Raw genomic sequence first — 19,025 nt, 5'->3', positions numbered from 1 at the left:
AAAACAGTTACCTCTATATCTTCACTTTATGTGTTTGTTCTGTTTGCAATCTGTTAGTAGTATACAAACACTCAGAAAGTGTGGGGCTGGGACAATCCTCACACCTTGTGGCTGTCACACACAGGCAATACACGTGTTCAATGGCTTTGCTTAAATGGTTGCAGGCGTTCCTGGAAAGTCAGTGACGACTGTAGCCCCATGATAGACTAACACTGAGTACTTGGCATAGAAAGCGCCAATCGCCCTGTTAGGGATGGAGACTTGGTTATACTTTCGTTAGGATCCAATTTGCTTCTTGAACTTTGTCTCAGCACTCGTACTCCCCGAGGATTAAACTTCAAGAATGGTCTTATGTTCGTATATTAATAGGCAACACTGATTTTTTTTTCTAAATAAGCTGCCTGCTTCCACTTTTGTTTGTATGCAGTTACATTTCTAATGTCTATTTCTTTTTATCCTATTATGTGACTTTCTCGTTACCTGATAGTTCCGGGAATCTCGCTATAAACTTCCTCCTTGTTTCAAACACGGTGTCATAATAAGGAGCCTTTATGGACTCGAAACACCTAGACCAGGTGTCTCCTATAACGTAATTGTTTTTTCCCTCTATAATTATTTTTCAAGAAATATTACTTTTTTTTTACATTTCTGTCCGCTGATGCTGAACTACCTGGTTCTATTCCTCCTTCACAAGATTGCCCAGGATCGGCATGGAGTTTAGCCATGCACCGAGCCCCGAATTATGCTACAGTAATTCTCATAGAATATTGTTGAGCTGATGAAACCTTTTCTTCTATTTTTTGTCTCCCAGAGTAAGAATCTAAGGGATCAGGAATCGAATATTGTTGCCGAGTTTACCCCTCTGTAGTCCGATTGTAACAAACATTGCATCTGTGGGAGACTCTCCGTATATTCGTCCCCACCAGAGCCTCTATGGCCTGTGAGGCAGTGACTGGTGCTACATGTGAGGGTCGCTGTGTGTTCCCCCAGGATGCGCACGGAGATGTATCGAGGCCATGATGGGGCATTGCAGTAACAGTCATAGGTGTGGTTGCAATGAAGAAAACCTACTCTGGGCTTGTGGGTTTTGAAACGGACTACAAGATGATAGTGTTGCTGTCCATTTAATTCTTCGCTGGGTTTTCCATGTGGCTGAAGGCCACAGGTTACTAGTTAAAAACCCTGCAGTATAGGGTTTGGGTGTGTCAGGTTCAGGGTCAGTGTCAATCTGTTGTTTGCTAGAGTGCAGAGCTGTCCACTCTGCAGAGCTCCATCTGTGTGAGGCAACACAGGCAAGCAGAGCCAAAATGCATGGGAAGCTGAGAGGTCTGGAGAACACGGCGGTGCAGTCGCCCATGGCAATCGGTCTTGGAGGTAGACTGATGTGTGGATCAGCTGCGATCTGGAGGATATCGTCTGCTCTGTACTTTATGTGAGTTGAACATTAAAGAGACTTTTGTTTTGAATTTTGCTGGATCACTGCCTTATCGCTGCACAGCGAGGAAACTGCTGCACTACAGGCCCCTGTGTCTCCATTAATAGATTGAAATACACGAAAAGTAGAGATACAGAAGGTATGAAGTGGGGTCCCAGCATTCATCCCCCAAAAAATGTATCCCACGTCCTCCTATAAAAGTATAAATATTTCTGGTAGGAGCATTATCCAGCAAAAAATACTAGGGGCGATTCAGCAGTGGCCTCCTAATGTGGAGATCTGAGGTGTCTCCCAGGTGGTGGCTTCTTGCTGTTCCTCGGGAGTGGGATTTGTCATTCTCTGAGCCCCCAATTTACAGAGATTCTGTTTAATCCCATAGAAAGTTTTGCTGTTCTAGGAGGATTGCAATGATATTTTCCTAGTTACATTTTTGCATTTTACAGAAAAAGCCATGGTTCATAAACAGCTGACAACACAGCAAAAGGGTCTCGCTGTTGAAGGTTATTACTCAGGAGAAGTATACAAAGAAATGACCAAGCCATTAGATTTACCAGAGATTCTGAAGATGAACATCAAGAAGTGGCTTAAATTTGGCACAACAGGGAATTATGAATAGTTCCAATTATCACTCAATATGGCATCAAAACCTGATGGTCTCTACTAAGATGATGATGAGAAATTTAACTTTTCAGCATGACAATGCCCTTAAGAGGAGAGTGTTGGACTGGTCAGCAGCTCTGTAACTGGACAGTTCTGGCCACCGCCATTATATAGTACACAGAGCAGCTCTGTAACTGGACAGTTCTGGCTCCGGCCATTATATAATAGACAGAGCAGCTCTGTAACTGGTCAGTTTTAGCCACGGCCATTATATAGTACACAGAACAGCTCTGTAACTGGTCAGTTCTGGCCACCGCCATTATATAATAGACAGAACAGCTCTGTAACTGGTCAGTTCTGGCCACCGCCATTATATAATAGACAGAACAGCTCTGTAACTGGTCAGTTCTGGCCACCGCCATTATATAATAGACAGTGCAGCTCTGTAACTGGTCAGTTCTGGCCACCGCCATTATATAATAGACAGTGCAGCTCTGTAACTGGTCAGTTCTGGCCACCGCCATTATATAATAGACAGAGCAGCTCTGTAACTGGTCAGTTCTGGCTACGGTCATTATACAGGAGACAGAGCAGCTCTGTAACTGGTCAGTTCTGGCTACGGTCATTATACAGGAGACAGAGCAGCTCTGTTACTGGTCAGTTCTGGCTACGGTCATTATACAGGAGACAGAGCAGCTCTGTAACTGGTCAGTTCTGGCCACGGCCATTATACAGCAGGCAGAGCAGCTCTGTAACTGGTCAGTTTTAGCCACGGTCATTATACAGCAGGCAGAGCAGCTCTGTAACTGGTCAGTTTTAGCCACGGTCATTATATAGTACACAGAGCAGCTCTGTAACTGGTCAGTTCTGGCCACGGCCATTACATAGTACACAGAGCAGCTCTGTAACTGGTCAGTTGTCAGTCAGAATTACCTCGGAAGTCGCACCCCATTGCGTCAGAAGAGGGAACGGAATCCCAGGTAGCAGCTGTCTATGACTACGCTGCACCGGGGGAGAACAGCGCCGTGCACAACAGGCAGGTAAGTTACAATTACCTTCTGTTAGTGCTTAGATACATTTTTTTAAGTCCCAGATATCCCCTTTACCTCTACCTGTGCCCAGAAATAGCAAGGATAGGTGTCGAATATGATTTTCTTTATTTTACTTGGAAGTCGACACTCCAGCATGGTCGAGTGATTGGAATCATGCCCTGTTACGCCATATGATCCTCTCCTATTTCTTATACAGAGGATGCTGACTATCTGGGGTCAGGAAAGATATATATCTTGGTACCGTGTTAGCCAGTGGATAGAAGAATATCTAGAATTGAGAGTCCTCACTGGTTGATACCTTTTAATGGCGAACTGAAAAGATGGTAACAAATTGCAGCTTTCGATACTACACAGGTCTCTTCATCAGGCATAGGCTAATAGAGATTCTGAAGAATCACATATTTATGCACAACATAGCACAAGATTAATGCAATAGATAAGACCGGGGATGTGAAGCAGGGCTACCGTTATGTAAGTGATAAACAGTTATGTCCATAAATATTGGAACACTCTCAGAGAGACAGAAGAGTCTGGGAATATAAGCGGATGACGACCTTTGACTCTCTCAGTGCAGGAATGAATGTGTCACATGGATTTATGTCTTTTTACATCAATTAATGAATTTACTCCTCAGACCTTTTCGGGGAATCATAACATAGAACCAGACCCATTCAGAGGACAATAAAACATTCACACTCCTTATCTATGAACTCTTCCAATATTTATGGCTATCCCTCCACATAATGATAATTCTGCTTCACGTCACCTGTCTTATCTATTGCCTTCTTTCCCTCTGTGATGTGTTGTGTATAAATATGTGATTCTTCAAATTTCTATTAGTCTATGCCTGATGAAGAGACCTGAGTAGTCTCGAAAGCTGCAATTTGTTACCTTTTAACGGCTAACAGAAAAGATGGTATCAACCACTGAGGACTCTCAATTCTAAATATTTTTCTATCTGGGATCAGACCTCGCCATAACTGCACAATGCGTACGTGCGATATTGTCACGCGTCACTGGGAGTGGAATGAAAAACTGTATGTGGGGTTGTGACTGGGGAATCCAGCCTTTCCTAGTATCAGGGGTGAGTATTGTAGCAGTTCTATTCTCGCACGCACAGGGCGGCATTACTGAGGACTGCAGCCCCCGATAGCACTGAATGTAGTCACTCACACATAGGACGCTGATAATAATTACATGGTTGATTTTGAGGCTTCACTTGGAATGTGAACACGGACTTAAAGTTGATGTGAATAGATTTTCACGCTCCGATGCAGCAGCCATGACCGTAATCTCTGGCCAGGACTTGTGAGAACTGCATCTGATGACATCTGTGGCTCTTCTTCTGATTAGCCGGCCCGGCACAACATCACATAAGGGTCACGCTGTAATGACGACATAGTGCCAGGCGGCTTATCAAAAGAAAAGCTTCAGATGCCAGAGGTAACTCAAATGGTAAAACTGGACTAAAAAAGTGCGAATAGCGTCTTACCTGATCACCTATTGGTATAAAATATTATATATACGCTCAGCTGATAGTCACAGCTCTTATAGAAGCATGTATGGGTTTCTGCCGGACCACCGAAGCGATACGACGCAATAAATGAGGAATACGGTGGGTCACAGTCCACGTGGCCCAAGGTTCAAAGATACGAGAACACACAAAGGTGAAGAAGCCTGAATGTGGTTTATGTCAACGCGTTTCAAGGTCTTCAAACCCCTTCATCAGGACCGAGGTGCAACAATAATGTTATCATTGTGGTTTGTTCCTGATGAAAAGTTGAAGACGTTAAACCGCACTCATGCTTCACCTTTGTGCGTTCTCATATCTTTGAACCTTGGCCAGCGCGGACTCTGACCCGTCGTATTCCTGGTGTATTGCATCAGGTAAGAACAGGTTTTCAAGGCTCCAGAGATTGGGCGGAAGATCAGGGTCGTACTAATTCACACCAACTCTACAGAGTGACAAATAAAGCTGCCATGACTTCCAGAGCCAGACACGGGCTACCGAATATTAACCTAAACGGCCAAGTGTCGGCCTCTGTTAAGTGCAAATATCCGAAACTCAGGATTGTAAACCATGAACACAAATTTCTTTAGATGAAAACCTGAGTCCTCAGGATGCTCAGACGAGCCGAACTCTACTGTCACGTGTACACTACCCACCAGCAGCTTCATCCTCCGTTTCTTTCCCCCAAACCCGGGGGACCCTGTTCTTCTTACTATGGGCTGGGGCCAACAGTCAGCGTTTTATTCTTAACAAATATCTGTATTTCCCATTGAAAAGTTAAAACATTTCACATTCTTAAAAACAAACAAACAAAAAATAATAATGTGAGTGCAAATCCGTAATTAAATAGGAATAACCATAAAATCTGGAGCAGGTTCTGTAGTTTGTACAGCTGTCCAATCCGGTACTGGATTACAGGTAGAGATGGCAAAGACATCAGCCGCTCTTCCTTCTCCCGCACATCGGGGGATCTTCATAATCAGCAAGAAGCGACATATGGGACAAAGTATCTCATATCGGCTCCATATCCTGCCAGTAGCCGCCAGGGGAGATTGTGACCCCCGCCATCTCTGGTACCAGGTAGGCTGAGTGCAGCCAGGAATCTCTACGCTCTGTCCCTTGTGACTGCTGACCACCAGAGGTTCATACGAGGACGCTGGACACCGGGACCCTGGTGGATCCTCCACGTTTTGGAACCACAATTCTGTCTTCAATCCCCTCTACCTCAGATACAATTCCTGGAAGGGAAGACGGTATCAGTGAAAACTCTGTGCCTATTAATACATTATTTACATAAAAACTGAGTTCTGACTACTCCACTCACACCCAGAGCTGCGTTCATAATTGTAACTATCTATAGTAAGGTCTGCAGCATTGAGGGAGATGTAGCGAATTATGGGGTCTCCCAGTGCGGTGATTGGCAGTACCCACTGACGGAGGGTGATGGAGCTCTGCGTCCATGCAAAGTAGTCGGTAAGACAGATGTGACCTACATGCCATGTATAAACTAGGAGAGGAGACCAACATGGAGGAGCTGCACTCGCCCGGATATACACACAACGCACCTTCTGATACCATTTCCGCCTGTTTCCGATCCTTCTCAATGAAGAGGGCAGACGCCAAGAAGAAACCTCCTCCCAGGGCGCCCACGAACGTACACATCATGAGGGCGTATTCCAGGCTGCGGAGCTTAAGAAGGGAGGTCTCCGACTGCTCTTTGCTGATACGGTCGGATATCTGAGGATGATAGGTAACGACACGCTGAGAGTTATACTCTACATGTAAGCGGTGCCATCGATGCGCTGCAGCCTACTGAATGAACAAGGCCGCACTGGTGGGGACAGCCGCACCGTGACCTGTCCCCACCAGTCTCGCTCCTGGCTTACAAAATCAGACTTCCTTTCAGTAAAATCCATCATTACGACTCACCACTCCGATGAGGTAGGGGCTCCCGGCATCGCCCAGCAGGTGGGACACCATTATCTGCAAGGCCTCCGCTGTGGAGCGCCTCGTGGGGATCACAACATACTAAAAAAGAAGAGGACAAGTTGGGATAAAGATCATTCCAGCGGTGATGGAAAGAAGATGACGGATCACTCACCAGCACCATGTCGGCCACTATGGCCCAATTTAAGGATAGCAAGGTCTCCCCAATGAAAATGAAAACCTGCGGAGAAAGAGATAAAACACTGAGCAGTGGCCGGCGTCACCGAAGATGATCTGTAGTCGACCCACAGGCTACTTACGTAAGTGGCCACGAGACTGGTGTCCGCGAAAACCAAAGACAGGTAGAGGAAAGGTGCGGAGAAGAGCATGCCACAAGCGCACACAATCGGGTCCGCACGGGGGTTCACTTTACGGTATCGTTTACTGATCTCCACTCCGGCTCCTACGCCCAAGATGCCGGTGACCACTGTGACCAGACCGAAGATCAAGCTGCACGGAGAGAGGTCAGAAAGATCAGTGAGGAAGCCCTCTGAGAAAAGAGAAGACGCAGGGCCAACGGAGACGGACCAGACTGCAATCCACTCATACAGACACTAGTGAGATTTGGTGACGAACGTCTACACCTCCCCCCCCCGGCAGGATCAACGTGTACATCTGCCCCCAACCTCACATAGGTTTGCTTTGGAGAGATGGGATCTGTACATGTCCCTCACCCTCCCGGAGGATCAATGGCTCCTGTCTACACCGATAAGTGCAGCATAGATATTTCCACCTCATCACGTCAGTGCGGAGCAGATACCACCAAGGAACATCAGTAGAGAACGACTCCTGCATCGAGGTCCCAGCCATTACGGTAATGGCAGGTACAGGTGAGGATGGATTTACCTGTCCTCGTTGTTATCCTGATGTGGCTCCGTCTTGTACAGAACTTTTCGTGCACGCCACAGGAACATCGGAGCCCAGAGGGCGAGAGCCCCAGTTACGAAGGCCACAGTCGTGAAGCCTAAAGTAACGAGCATGAAGCTCCGGCTACAGAGAGTAAGACACAAGGTGTAAGTGACAACGGGGTGACAGAGCAGAGCCGGCGACAACCTCTGTGACGCGGGTAACACCTACTTCTTCAGCAGCGCCTTCACATCCGCCAACCAGGGGGTCGCGCTCAGGGGTTGGTCGCTTTTCCTCTCCACGGCTCCTCTGGGCGGCTCCTTCACAAAGAATACGAGCAGCAGGACGGCGATGAGGCCCAGCCCCGGGGTGACCTGTCACAGAGAGGAGCCGACATTGCAGAGTCTGTGGGATCACTCATCCTCCCCCAAGTACCATCATTGTGATGAATCCCGCCAGCCTCTCGCTCACCCGTAAAGCCCAGTGCCAGTTCCTATTGGCGGCGATCGCCACCTTGGATCCCGCGATGTATCCGAGGCCGCTGTAATAGGCAAAGCATCAATACATTGTACCAAACCCTCAGCTATACGAGTGATGAAGTCTTATTCTGGATACTCACCAGCCGACTGGAATGGCGAAGTAGAAGACGGACAACATGCGGGTGCGCTGGTCGGCCACAAACAGGTCGGCGATGATGGTGGGGGCGATGGTGGAGTAACTCGCCTCTCCAACTCCAACCAGTCCTCGTGTGAGCAGGAAAAGGTGAAAGTGCTGGAGAAGAGACAGGAAAAGAAGAAAGTCTGCTGGTAATTATAGGGTGAGATTTACATTCATAAAAGGACCAAGAAAACAAATATAGCAGATAATAGAGGTGCAATATGACGGGATTATAAAAAATAAAACACATTTGGGATCAGAGTCCATAACGGTCTGATCTATCGAAACAGAAAACTACTTCACTCCATAAAGGATTAAGGTTAATGGCGCCGAGCTGCAGTACCGCATACGAGCTGCGGTCAGGAGGGGAGCCGCTTCTGGGTCTGGGAGAAAGCAGCCTTGCTTTTCTACTCTGGAACAGGACTCTCATAATTACCTATAAGGGCTGATCCACCACTTCAGGACCACTGATTTTGCCTTTCAGAGGCAGGAAATAAAAGAGGCGACAACCACCACCTGGGGAGGGAGCGGCGACAACCACCACCATCACCACCCGGGGAGGGAGCGGTGACAACCACCACCACCACCACCACCCGGGGAGAGAGCAGCGACAACAACCACCACCATCACCCGGGGAGGGAGCGGCGACAACAACAACAACCACCACCACCCGGGGAGGGAGCGGCGACAACAACAACAACAACAACAACAACCACCACCACCACCCGGGGAGGGAGGGGCGACAACAACCACCTTCACCACCCGGGGAGGGAGGGGCGACAACAACCACCTCCACCACCCGGGGAGGGAGGGGCGACAACAACCACCTCCACCACCCGGGGAGGGAGGGGCGACAACAACCACCTCCACCACCCGGGGAGGGAGGGGCGACAACAACCACCTCCACCACCCGGGGAGGGAGGGGCGACAACAACCACCTCCACCACCCGGGGAGAGAGCGGCGACAACAACCGCCACCACCCGGGGAGAGAGCGGCGACAACAACCGCCACCACCCGGGGAGAGAGCGGCGACAACAACCGCCACCACCCGGGGAGGGAGCGGCGACAACAACCGCCACCACCCGGGGAGAGAGCGGCGACAACAACCACCACCACCCGGGGAGAGAGCGGCGACAACAACCGCCACCACCCGGGGAGAGAGCGGCGACAACAACCGCCACCACCCGGGGAGAGAGCGGCGACAACAACCGCCACCACCCGGGGAGAGAGCGGCGACAACAACCGCCACCACCCGGGGAGAGAGCGGCGACAACAACCGCCACCACCCGGGGAGAGAGCGGCGACAACAACCGCCACCACCCGGGGAGAGAGCGGCGACAACAACCGCCACCACCCGGGGAGAGAGCGGCGACAACAACCACCAGCACCCGGGGAGAGAGCGGCGACAACAACCACCAGCACCCGGGGAGAGAGCGGCGACAACAACCACCAGCACCCGGGGAGAGAGCGGCGACAACAACCACCAGCACCCGGGGAGAGAGCGGCGACAACAACCACCAGCACCCGGGGAGAGAGCGGCGACAACAACCGCCACCACCCGGGGAGAGAGCGGCGACAACAACCGCCACCACCCGGGGAGGGAGCGGCGACAACAACCACCACCACCCGGGGAGAGAGCGGCGACAACAACCACCACCACCCGGGGAGAGAGCGGCGACAACAACCACCTCCACCACCCGGGGAGAGAGCGGCGACAACAACCACCTCCACCACCCGGGGAGAGAGCGGCGACAACAACCACTACCACCCGGGGGAGGGAGCGGCAACAACAACCACTACCACCCGGGGAGAGAGCGGCGACAACAACAACCACCTCCACCACCCGGGGAGAGAGCGGCGACAACAACCACTACCACCCGGGGAGAGAGCGGCGACAACAACCACCTCCACCACCCGGGGAGGGAGCGGCAACAACAACCACTACCACCCGGGGAGAGAGCGGCGACAACAACCACCTCCACCACCCGGGGAGGGAGCGGCGACAACAACAACAATCTGGGACGTTACCTTATTGGGTATGAAGGAGCTGCAGAATGTGATGACTGACCAGAAAGAGATTCCTATGCAAATTATATATTTCCTGTTCAATCGATCGCCGAGGTATCCAAAGACCGGAGCCAGCACCATGTAGCTGCAGATAAATACTGAAGGGAGAGAGTGGAAGGGTCAGACTCCATGTAACAAGAGTGTAAATTATATTATCACCCCCCTACTGACTATATCTACCGCTCATGGATCACTCCACCTCCTGGAACATAAGCTCCTTATTTGCTCTTGCTGTCACAAATTTTACGTTGCCCGTAAACCATCAACAAGCAGGCTACCTGCTGACAGATCTCATAATAAACGCGATGTGACGCGGCCACTTACCAGTCTGTATCAGTCCGGAGGAGCCGTCCTTGATGTGGAAGGCTTCCTCTAGGTCTGGGAGCACGCCTGACAAAAATAAACGAAAAAAAAAACCTCATCATCAGCTCAGCCAAGGCCGGAGAGTCAGCGTGATACCTGCTATCGCCTACAGGGGGCATAAAGATCAGCAAACGCCATCACACAGAGACCCTATAACCCAATGAAAACCCTGCTGAATCCACCGTGATCTGCCGTAATCTGGGGGATACGACACCGACCCCCTCCCACCGAGGACAAATTCAGCTTTAGTTTCTCCTTTTCTTCAGAGAGCCATAAAAACGACTGACATAACTGTATATCCTTGTACCCCTGACCCATAATGGTCTCCCCATCCCCACCTACCGGCCACAGTGAAGCGATCCATGTAGTTCAGCAGGTTGATGTAGAAGAGAATCCCCACGATGGTGACGGAGCGCCTGTAGGAGATCCCCGTCAGGGAGTGCACATCGCGGGTGTCGGGGTCGTCGTCGCCATCCTCACCCAGGACACGTGGAGGGGGCGCTGCGATGTTCACCTCGTCCACGTCGTCTGCCTGAGTCAGGAACGGGGTGGTGTCAGCGTGGTCATGAGGGGTCATCATCTTGTCGGCCCCCGGACTGGAAACACTGGACACGAAGTAACAAAGTCGTTATCGTGAAAGGAAAACACGAACATCGGGCTTAAAAAAGGCCCCCAAACTACAACCGGGGGAGGGATCACATCACCGGCATAAATTGTCAGTCACATCGCCCCCGTCATCATCAATCGTCAGTCACATCTCCCCCAGTCATCGTCAGTCACATCTCCCCCAGTCATCGTCAGTCACATCTCCCCCAGTCATCGTCAGTCACATCTCCCCCAGTCATCGTCGGTCACATCTCCCCCATCATCGTCGGTCACATCTCCCCCAGTCATCGTCAGTCACATCTCCCCCAGTCATCGTCGGTCACATCTCCCCCAGTCATCGTCGGTCACATCTCCCCCGTCATCGTCGGTCACAACTCCCCAGTCATCAATCGTCAGTCACATCGCCCCCGTCAATCATCAGTCACATCGTCCCTGTCAATCATCAGTTGTAAGTATTTACGGGGCCTATGGTCCCTTCTCACTAGCACCATATACCCATACTGTTCTGTCGAGAGCTAACCATCGATATTATATATCAATATTATATATAATCAATCATCAGTCACATCGCCCCTGTCATTGTCCATAGTCAGTCACATCGCCCCCAACATCATCCTGCAATCACAAGCCTTCCTTTAAAGCCCCCTCTATACGTGTATATAGGGGGAGATGTACACACACACACATATATATATATATATATATATATATACACACACACGTACGCCCCCTCTACAGCCCCTATATACACCTACGCCCCTTCTGCAGCTCCCTATATAAACCTACGCCCCCTCTACAGACCCCTATATACACCTACGCCCCTTCTACAGCCCCCTATATAAACCTACGCCCCCTCTACAGACCCCTATATACACCTACACCCCCTATATACACCAACGCCCCCTCTACAGCCCTATATACACCTACGCCCCCTGTTCAGCCCTATATACACTTACGCCCCCTCTACAGCCCCCTATATACACCTACGCCCCCCCAACAGCCCCCTATATACAACTATGCCCCCTCTACAGCCCCCTATACACCTACGCCACCTGTACAGCCCTATATACACTCACGTCCCCTCTACAGCCCCCTATATACACATAAGTCCCCTCTACAACCCCTATATACATGTACGTCCCCTCTACAGCCCCTACATACACGTACGCCCCCTCTATATACACCTACGTTCCCTCTACAGCCCCTATATACATGTACGTCCCCTCTATAGCCCCCTATATATGCGTACGTCCCTCTACAGCCCCTATATAGATACGTCCCCTCTACATACACGCAAGTCCCCTCTACAGCCCCCTATATACACGTACGTCCCCTCTACAGCCCCTATATACACGTACGTCCCCTCTACAGCCCCTATATACACGTAAGTCCCCTCTACAGCCCCCTATATAAATGTACATCCTCTCTACAGCCCCCTATATACACGTACGTCCCCTCTACAGCCCCTATATACACGTACGTCCCCTCTACAGCCCCTATATACACGTAAGTCCCCTCTACAGCCCCTATATAAATGTACATCCTCTCTACAGCCCCCTATATACACGTACGTCCCCTCTACAGCCCCTATATACACGTACGTCCCCTCTACAGCCCCTATATACACGTACATCCCCTCTACAGCCCCCTTTATACACGTATGTCCCCTCTACAGCCCCTATGTACACATACAATCCATATATATATACATATACACACACACGTACATCCCCTCTGCAGCCCCCTATAGATATGTCCCCTCTACAGCACCTTATATAAACGTACGTCCCCTCTACAGCCCCTATATACACGTACACCCCCTTTATACACGTATGTACCCTCTACAGCCCCTATATACGCGTACGTCCCCTCTACAGCCCCCTTTATACACGTATGTCCCCTCTACAGCCCCCTATATATACGTACGTCCCCTCTACAGCCCCTATATATACGTACGTCCCCTCTACAGCCCCTATATATACGTATGTCCCCTCTACAGCCCCCTATATACGCGTACACCCCCTTTATACACGTATGTCCCCTCTACAGCCCCCTATATATACGTACGTCCCCTCTACAGCCCCTATATATACGTACGTCCCCTCTACAGCCCCTATATATACGTACGTCCCCTCTACAGCCCCTATATACACGTACGTCCCCTCTACAGCCCCTATATACACGTACGTCCCCTCTACAGCCCCTATATACACGTACGTCCCCTCTACAGCCCCTATATACACGTACGTCCCCTCTACAGCCCCTATATACACGTACGTCCCCTCTACAGCCCCTATATAAATGTACATCCTCTCTACAGCCCCCTATATACACGTACGTCCCCTCTACAGCCCCTATATACACGTACGTCCCCTCTACAGCCCCTATATACACGTAAGTCCCCTCTACAGCCCCCTATATACACGTAAGTCCCCTCTACAGCCCCCTATATAAATGTACATCCTCTCTACAGCCCCCTATATACACGTACGTCCCCTCTACAGCCCCTATATACACGTACATCCCCTCTACAGCCCCCTTTATACACGTATGTCCCCTCTACAGCCCCTATGTACACATACAATCCATATATATATATACATATACACACACACGTACATCCCCTCTGCAGCCCCCTATAGATATGTCCCCTCCACAGCCCCTATATACACGTACACCCCCTTTATACACGTATGTACCCTCTACAGCCCCTATATACGCGTACGTCCCCTCTACAGCCCCCTTTATACACGTATGTCCCCTCTACAGCCCCCTATATATACGTACGTCCCCTCTACAGCCCCTATATATACGTACGTCCCCTCTACAGCCCCTATATATACGTACGTCCCCACTACAGCCCCTATATACACGTACGTCCCCTCTACAGCCCCTATATATACGTATGTCCCCTCTACAGCCCCCTATATACGCGTACACCCCCTTTATACACGTATGTACCCTCTACAGCCCCCTATATATACGTACGTCCCCTCTACAGCCCCCTATATACACGTACGTCCCCTCTACAGCCCCTATATACACGTACGTCCCCTCTACAGCCCCTATATACACGTACGTCCCCTCTACAGCCCCTATATACACGTACGTCCCCTCTACAGCCCCTATATACACGTACGTCCCCTCTACAGCCCCTATATACACGTACGTCCCCTCTACAGCCCCTATATACACGTACGTCCCCTCTACAGCCCCCTATATACACGTACGTCCCCTCTACAGCCCCCTATATACACGTACGTCCCCTCTACAGCCCCTATATATACGTATGTCCCCTCTACAGCCCCCTATATACGCGTACACCCCCTTTATACACGTATGTCCCCTCTACAGCCCCTATATATACGTACGTCCCCTCTACAGCCCCCTTTATACACGTACGTCCCCTCTACAGCCCCCTATATACACGTACGTCCCCTCTACAGCCCCCTATATACACGTACGTCCCCTCTACAGCCCCCTATATATACGTACGTCCCCTCTACAGCCCCCTATATACACGTACGTCCCCTCTACAGCCCCCTATATACACGTACGTCCCCTCTACAGCCCCCTATATACACGTACGTCCCCTCTACAGCCCCCTATATATACGTACGTCCCCTCTACAGCCCCCTATATATACGTACGTCCCCTCTACAGCTCCTATATATACGTACGTACCCTCTACAGCTCCTATATATACGTACGTACCCTCTACAGCTCCTATATATACGTACGTCCCCTCCACAGCCCCTATAGATATGTCCCCTCCACAGCCCCCTATATACACGTACGTCCTCTCTACAGCCCCCTATATATACGTACGTCCCCTCTACAGCCCCCTATATACACGTACGTCCCCTCTACAGCCCCTATATACACGTACGTCCCCTCTACAGCCCCTATATACACGTACGTCCCCTCTACAGCCCCTATATACACGTACGTCCCCTCTACAGCCCCTATATACACGTACGTCCCCTCTACAGCCCCTATATACACGTACGTCCCCTCTACAGCCCCCTATATACACGTACGTCCCCTCTACAGCCCCCTATATACACGTACGTCCCCTCTACAGCCCCTATATATACGTATGTCCCCTCTACAGCCCCCTATATAAGCGTACACCCCCTTTATACACGTATGTCCCCTCTACAGCCCCTATATATACGTACGTCCCCTCTACAGCCCCCTTTATACACGTACGTCCCCTCTACAGCCCCCTATATACACGTACGTCCCCTCTACAGCCCCCTATATACACGTACGTCCCCTCTACAGCCCCCTATATACACGTACGTCCCCTCTACAGCCCCCTATATACACGTACGTCCCCTCTACAGCCCCTAAATACGCGTACACCCCCTTTATACACGTATGTACCCTCTACAGCTCCTATATATACGTACGTACCCTCTACAGCTCCTATATATACGTACGTCCCCTCCACAGCCCCCTATAGATATGTCCCCTCCACAGCCCCCTATATACACGTACGTCCTCTCTACAGCCCCCTATATATACGTACGTCCCCTCTACAGCCCCCTATATAAATGTACATCCTCTCTACAGCCCCCTATATATACGTACGTCCCCTCTACAGCCCCCTATATATACGTACGTCCCCTCTACAGCCCCCTATATACACGTACGTCCCCTCTACAGCCCCTAAATACGCGTACACCCCCTTTATACACGTATGTACCCTCTACAGCCCCTATATACATGTACAGCCCCCTATGTACACATACAATCCATATATAAACGTACATCCCCCTCTGCAGCCCCCTATATACATGTATACCGCTCCTGTAGGTCCTATTCCCCTCCCCGTGTAATAGCAGTGACCGGGGAGACGAGCAGCACTACACACGGGAGCACTCACCGGCGCCGTCCTCCTCCGCCTGTTACTTATCCTTTATGTATCGCCATAGTGCGGCTAACGAGTCATATGACTACAATTTCGATCACATGACTGAGACCGAGGCTACGTCTGACGTCAACACGCCACTACAGAAGCCGGGGGGAGGAGTCACTATGAGCACGTGATGCCGCAGCGATCCGGAAATAGTTGACAGCTGTAATCCAATCAGCGACTTCAGTGACGGCACGTGATTGTACTAATCCCCGCCTCTCTGCTAGGTCTCTCCCGCGCAGGAGGAGGGGTCTGAGTGGTGACGTCGTGGAGGGGCGGAGTCACCTCTGACTGAAATTCAGAGTTTTGTTTCTGGCGCTTCATATAAAACAGATTAGAAGGCGACGAGCAGTCACGTGTGCGGAGAGGAGGAGCGGCGCCCCCCACAGGCCGCGAGTGAGTGCGCCCCCCACAGGCCGCCGGTGCGCCCCCACAGGCCGCGAGTGAGTGCGCCCCCCACAGGCCGCCGGTGCGCCCCCACAGGCCGCGAGTGAGTGCGCCCCCCACAGGCCGCCGGTGCGCCCCCACAGGCCTCGAGTGAGTGCGCCCCCCACAGAGAGGGGAGAGGTAAAATGTGCAGGTGGACGAAAGTAGTGAAGTGAAAAATCTTTCAATGTTACCAGCGCTGTTGCCATGGTTACTTAGGCTACGTTCACAACGCCAATAAAAACGCACGCAAAAACGCTGCGTTTTGCGACGCATGCGTAGTTTTTTGCCGAAATTTGGACGCAAGAAAAATGCAACTTGTTGCGTTTTCTGCGCCCGACGCTTGCGGCAAAAAAAACGCATGCGTCGCACAACGCATGTCCATGCGTCCCCCATGTTTAATATAGGGGCGCATGACGCATGCGTCGCCGCTGCGTCGCCCGACGCAAACACGCAAAACGCTAATGTGAACGTAGCCTTACGTGGCACGTGCGCGTTATACGGCGGCCTGAGACAAGCAGTTACTTGAGCAGTGGGGGCCAATGGGCGGAGCACGGTTCTCCAGTCACAGTCCTTATAGGGAGCAGCCGGAACTATGTATCGCCGTCCTGGGCTGTCACGGTGCTCGGAGGACGCAGCCCCTACATTCTCCGGCTGCGCACCGTCTTCCCGGCCGCTGTTCTGCGCGCTCTGCGCTTTTTGTCCTCACTCCGCCCCCTGCTGTCCTGTGCAAAGGTCGGTCCGGGTCTCTAAGCTCTCCCCCAGACAACGAAGGTGACAGTTCCGACCCCGGCATGAAAAAGGCCCCCCCGATCCGGACCCTCTTCTTCCAATTCCATCACTTACCTCAGACTACTGATTAAACACTTAGGAGCCTGCCTGCCCCCCTCACAGTGTGCCTCCGCCTCCAGGAGCCCCCTGTGCCTCCGCCTCCGGGAGCCCCCTGTGCCTCCGCCTCCGGGAGCCCCCTGTGCCCCCCCCTCCAGGAGCCCCCTGTGCCTCCACCTCCGGGAGCCCCCTGTGCCTCCGCCTCCGGGAGCCCCCTGTGCCTCCGCCTCCGGGAGCCCCCTGTGCCTCCGCCTCCGGGAGCCCCCTGTGCCTCCGCCTCCGGGAGACCCCTGTGCCTCCGCCTCCGGGAGCCCCCTGTGCCCCCCCCCTCCAGGAGCCCCCTGTGCCTCCGCCTCCGGGAGCCCCCTGTGCCTCCGCCTCCGGGAGCCTCCGCCTCCGGGAGCCTCCGCCTCCGGGAGCCCCCTGTGCCTCCGGGAGACCCCTGTGCCTCCGCCTCCGGGAGCCCCCTGTGCCCCTGCCTCCGGGAGACCCCTGTGCCTCTTCCTCTGGGAGACCCCTGTGCCTTTTCCTCTGGGAGACCCCTGTGCCTCTTCCTCTGGGAGACCCCTGTGCCTCTTCCTCCGGGAGACCCCTGTGCCTCTTCCTCCGGGAGACCCCTGTGCCTCTTCCTCCGGGAGACCCCTGTGCCTCTTCCTTCTGGAGCCCCCCTCACAGTGTGCCTCTTCCTTCTGGAGCCCCCCTCACAGTGTGCCTCTTCCTTCTGGAGCCCCCCTCACAGTGTGCCTCTTCCTTCTGGAGCCCCCCTCACAGTGTGCCTCTTCCTTCTGGAGCCCCCCTCACAGTGTGCCTCTTCCTTCTGGAGCCCCCCTCACAGTGTGCCTCTTCCTTCTGGAGCCCCCCTCACAGTGTGCCTCTTCCTTCTGGAGCCCCCCTCACAGTGTGCCTCGTCCTCCAGGAGCCCCCTGTGCCTCGTCCTCCAGGAGCCCCCTGTGCCTCGTCCTCCAGGAGCCCCCTGTGCCTCGTCCTCCAGGAGCCCCCTGTGCCTCGTCCTCCAGGAGCCCCCTGTGCCTCGTCCTCCAGGAGCCCCCTGTGCCTCGTCCTCCAGGAGCCCCCTGTGCCTCGTCCTCCAGGAGCCCCCTGTGCCTCCGCCTCCAGGAGCCCCCTGTGCCTCCGCCTCCAGGAGCCCCCTGTGCCTCGTCCTCCAGGAGCCCCCTGTGCCTCTTCCTCCAGGAGCCCCCTGTGCCTCTTCCTCCGGGAGCCCCCTGTGCCTCCGCCTCCGGGAGCCCCCTGTGCCTCCGCCTCCGGGAGCCCCCTGTGCCTCCGCCTCCGGGAGCCCCCTGTGCCTCCGCCTCCGGGAGCCCCCTGTGCCTCCGCCTCCGGGAGCCCCCTGTGCCTCCGCCTCCGGGAGCCCCCTGTGCCTCCGCCTCCGGGAGCCCCCTGTGCCTCCGCCTCCGGGAGCCCCCTGTGCCTCGTCCTCCGGGAGCCCCCTGTGCCTCGTCCTCCGGGAGCCCCCTGTGCCTCGTCCTCCGGGAGCCCCCTGTGCCTCGTCCTCCGGGAGCCCCCTGTGCCTCGTCCTCCGGGAGCCCCCTGTGCCTCGTCCTCCGGGAGCCCCCTGTGCCTCGTCCTCCGGGAGCCCCCTGTGCCTCCGCCTCCAGGAGCCCCCTGTGCCTCCGCCTCCAGGAGCCCCCTGTGCCTCCGCCTCCAGGAGCCCCCTGTGCCTCTGCCTCCAGCAGAAAACATGGCGGAGGAGTTGGTTTTCTCCTGTC

The 19,025-nt window shown here is 52.9% G+C and overlaps 1 protein-coding gene across 1 annotated transcript; it reads right to left on the bottom strand.

Annotated features, from left to right (window-relative positions):
• Window positions 1-5,323: 5,323 nt before the first annotated feature.
• SPNS1 (SPNS lysolipid transporter 1, lysophospholipid) lies at window positions 5,324-16,133 on the bottom strand. The gene is made up of 13 exons (XM_069734900.1): window positions 16,015-16,133; window positions 10,860-11,122; window positions 10,479-10,544; window positions 10,116-10,252; window positions 8,049-8,200; window positions 7,901-7,970; window positions 7,661-7,803; window positions 7,430-7,573; window positions 6,844-7,033; window positions 6,699-6,764; window positions 6,527-6,625; window positions 6,163-6,334; window positions 5,324-5,835 (listed from the first exon to the last, which is right to left on the bottom strand). The coding sequence occupies exons 2-13, from the start codon at window positions 11,095-11,097 to the stop codon at window positions 5,741-5,743; spliced, it is 1,572 nt and encodes a 523-aa protein (XP_069591001.1). The 5' UTR covers window positions 11,098-11,122; window positions 16,015-16,133; the 3' UTR covers window positions 5,324-5,740.
• Window positions 16,134-19,025: the final 2,892 nt, after the last annotated feature.

The sequence above is a fragment of the Ranitomeya imitator genome, chromosome 7, assembly GCF_032444005.1.
Source record: "Ranitomeya imitator isolate aRanImi1 chromosome 7, aRanImi1.pri, whole genome shotgun sequence".
In the NCBI taxonomy this organism is placed as follows: Eukaryota; Metazoa; Chordata; class Amphibia; order Anura; family Dendrobatidae; genus Ranitomeya; species Ranitomeya imitator.
The sequence above is the reverse complement of the archived record's forward strand: the minus strand, read 5'-3'. Positions and strand labels throughout refer to the sequence as shown.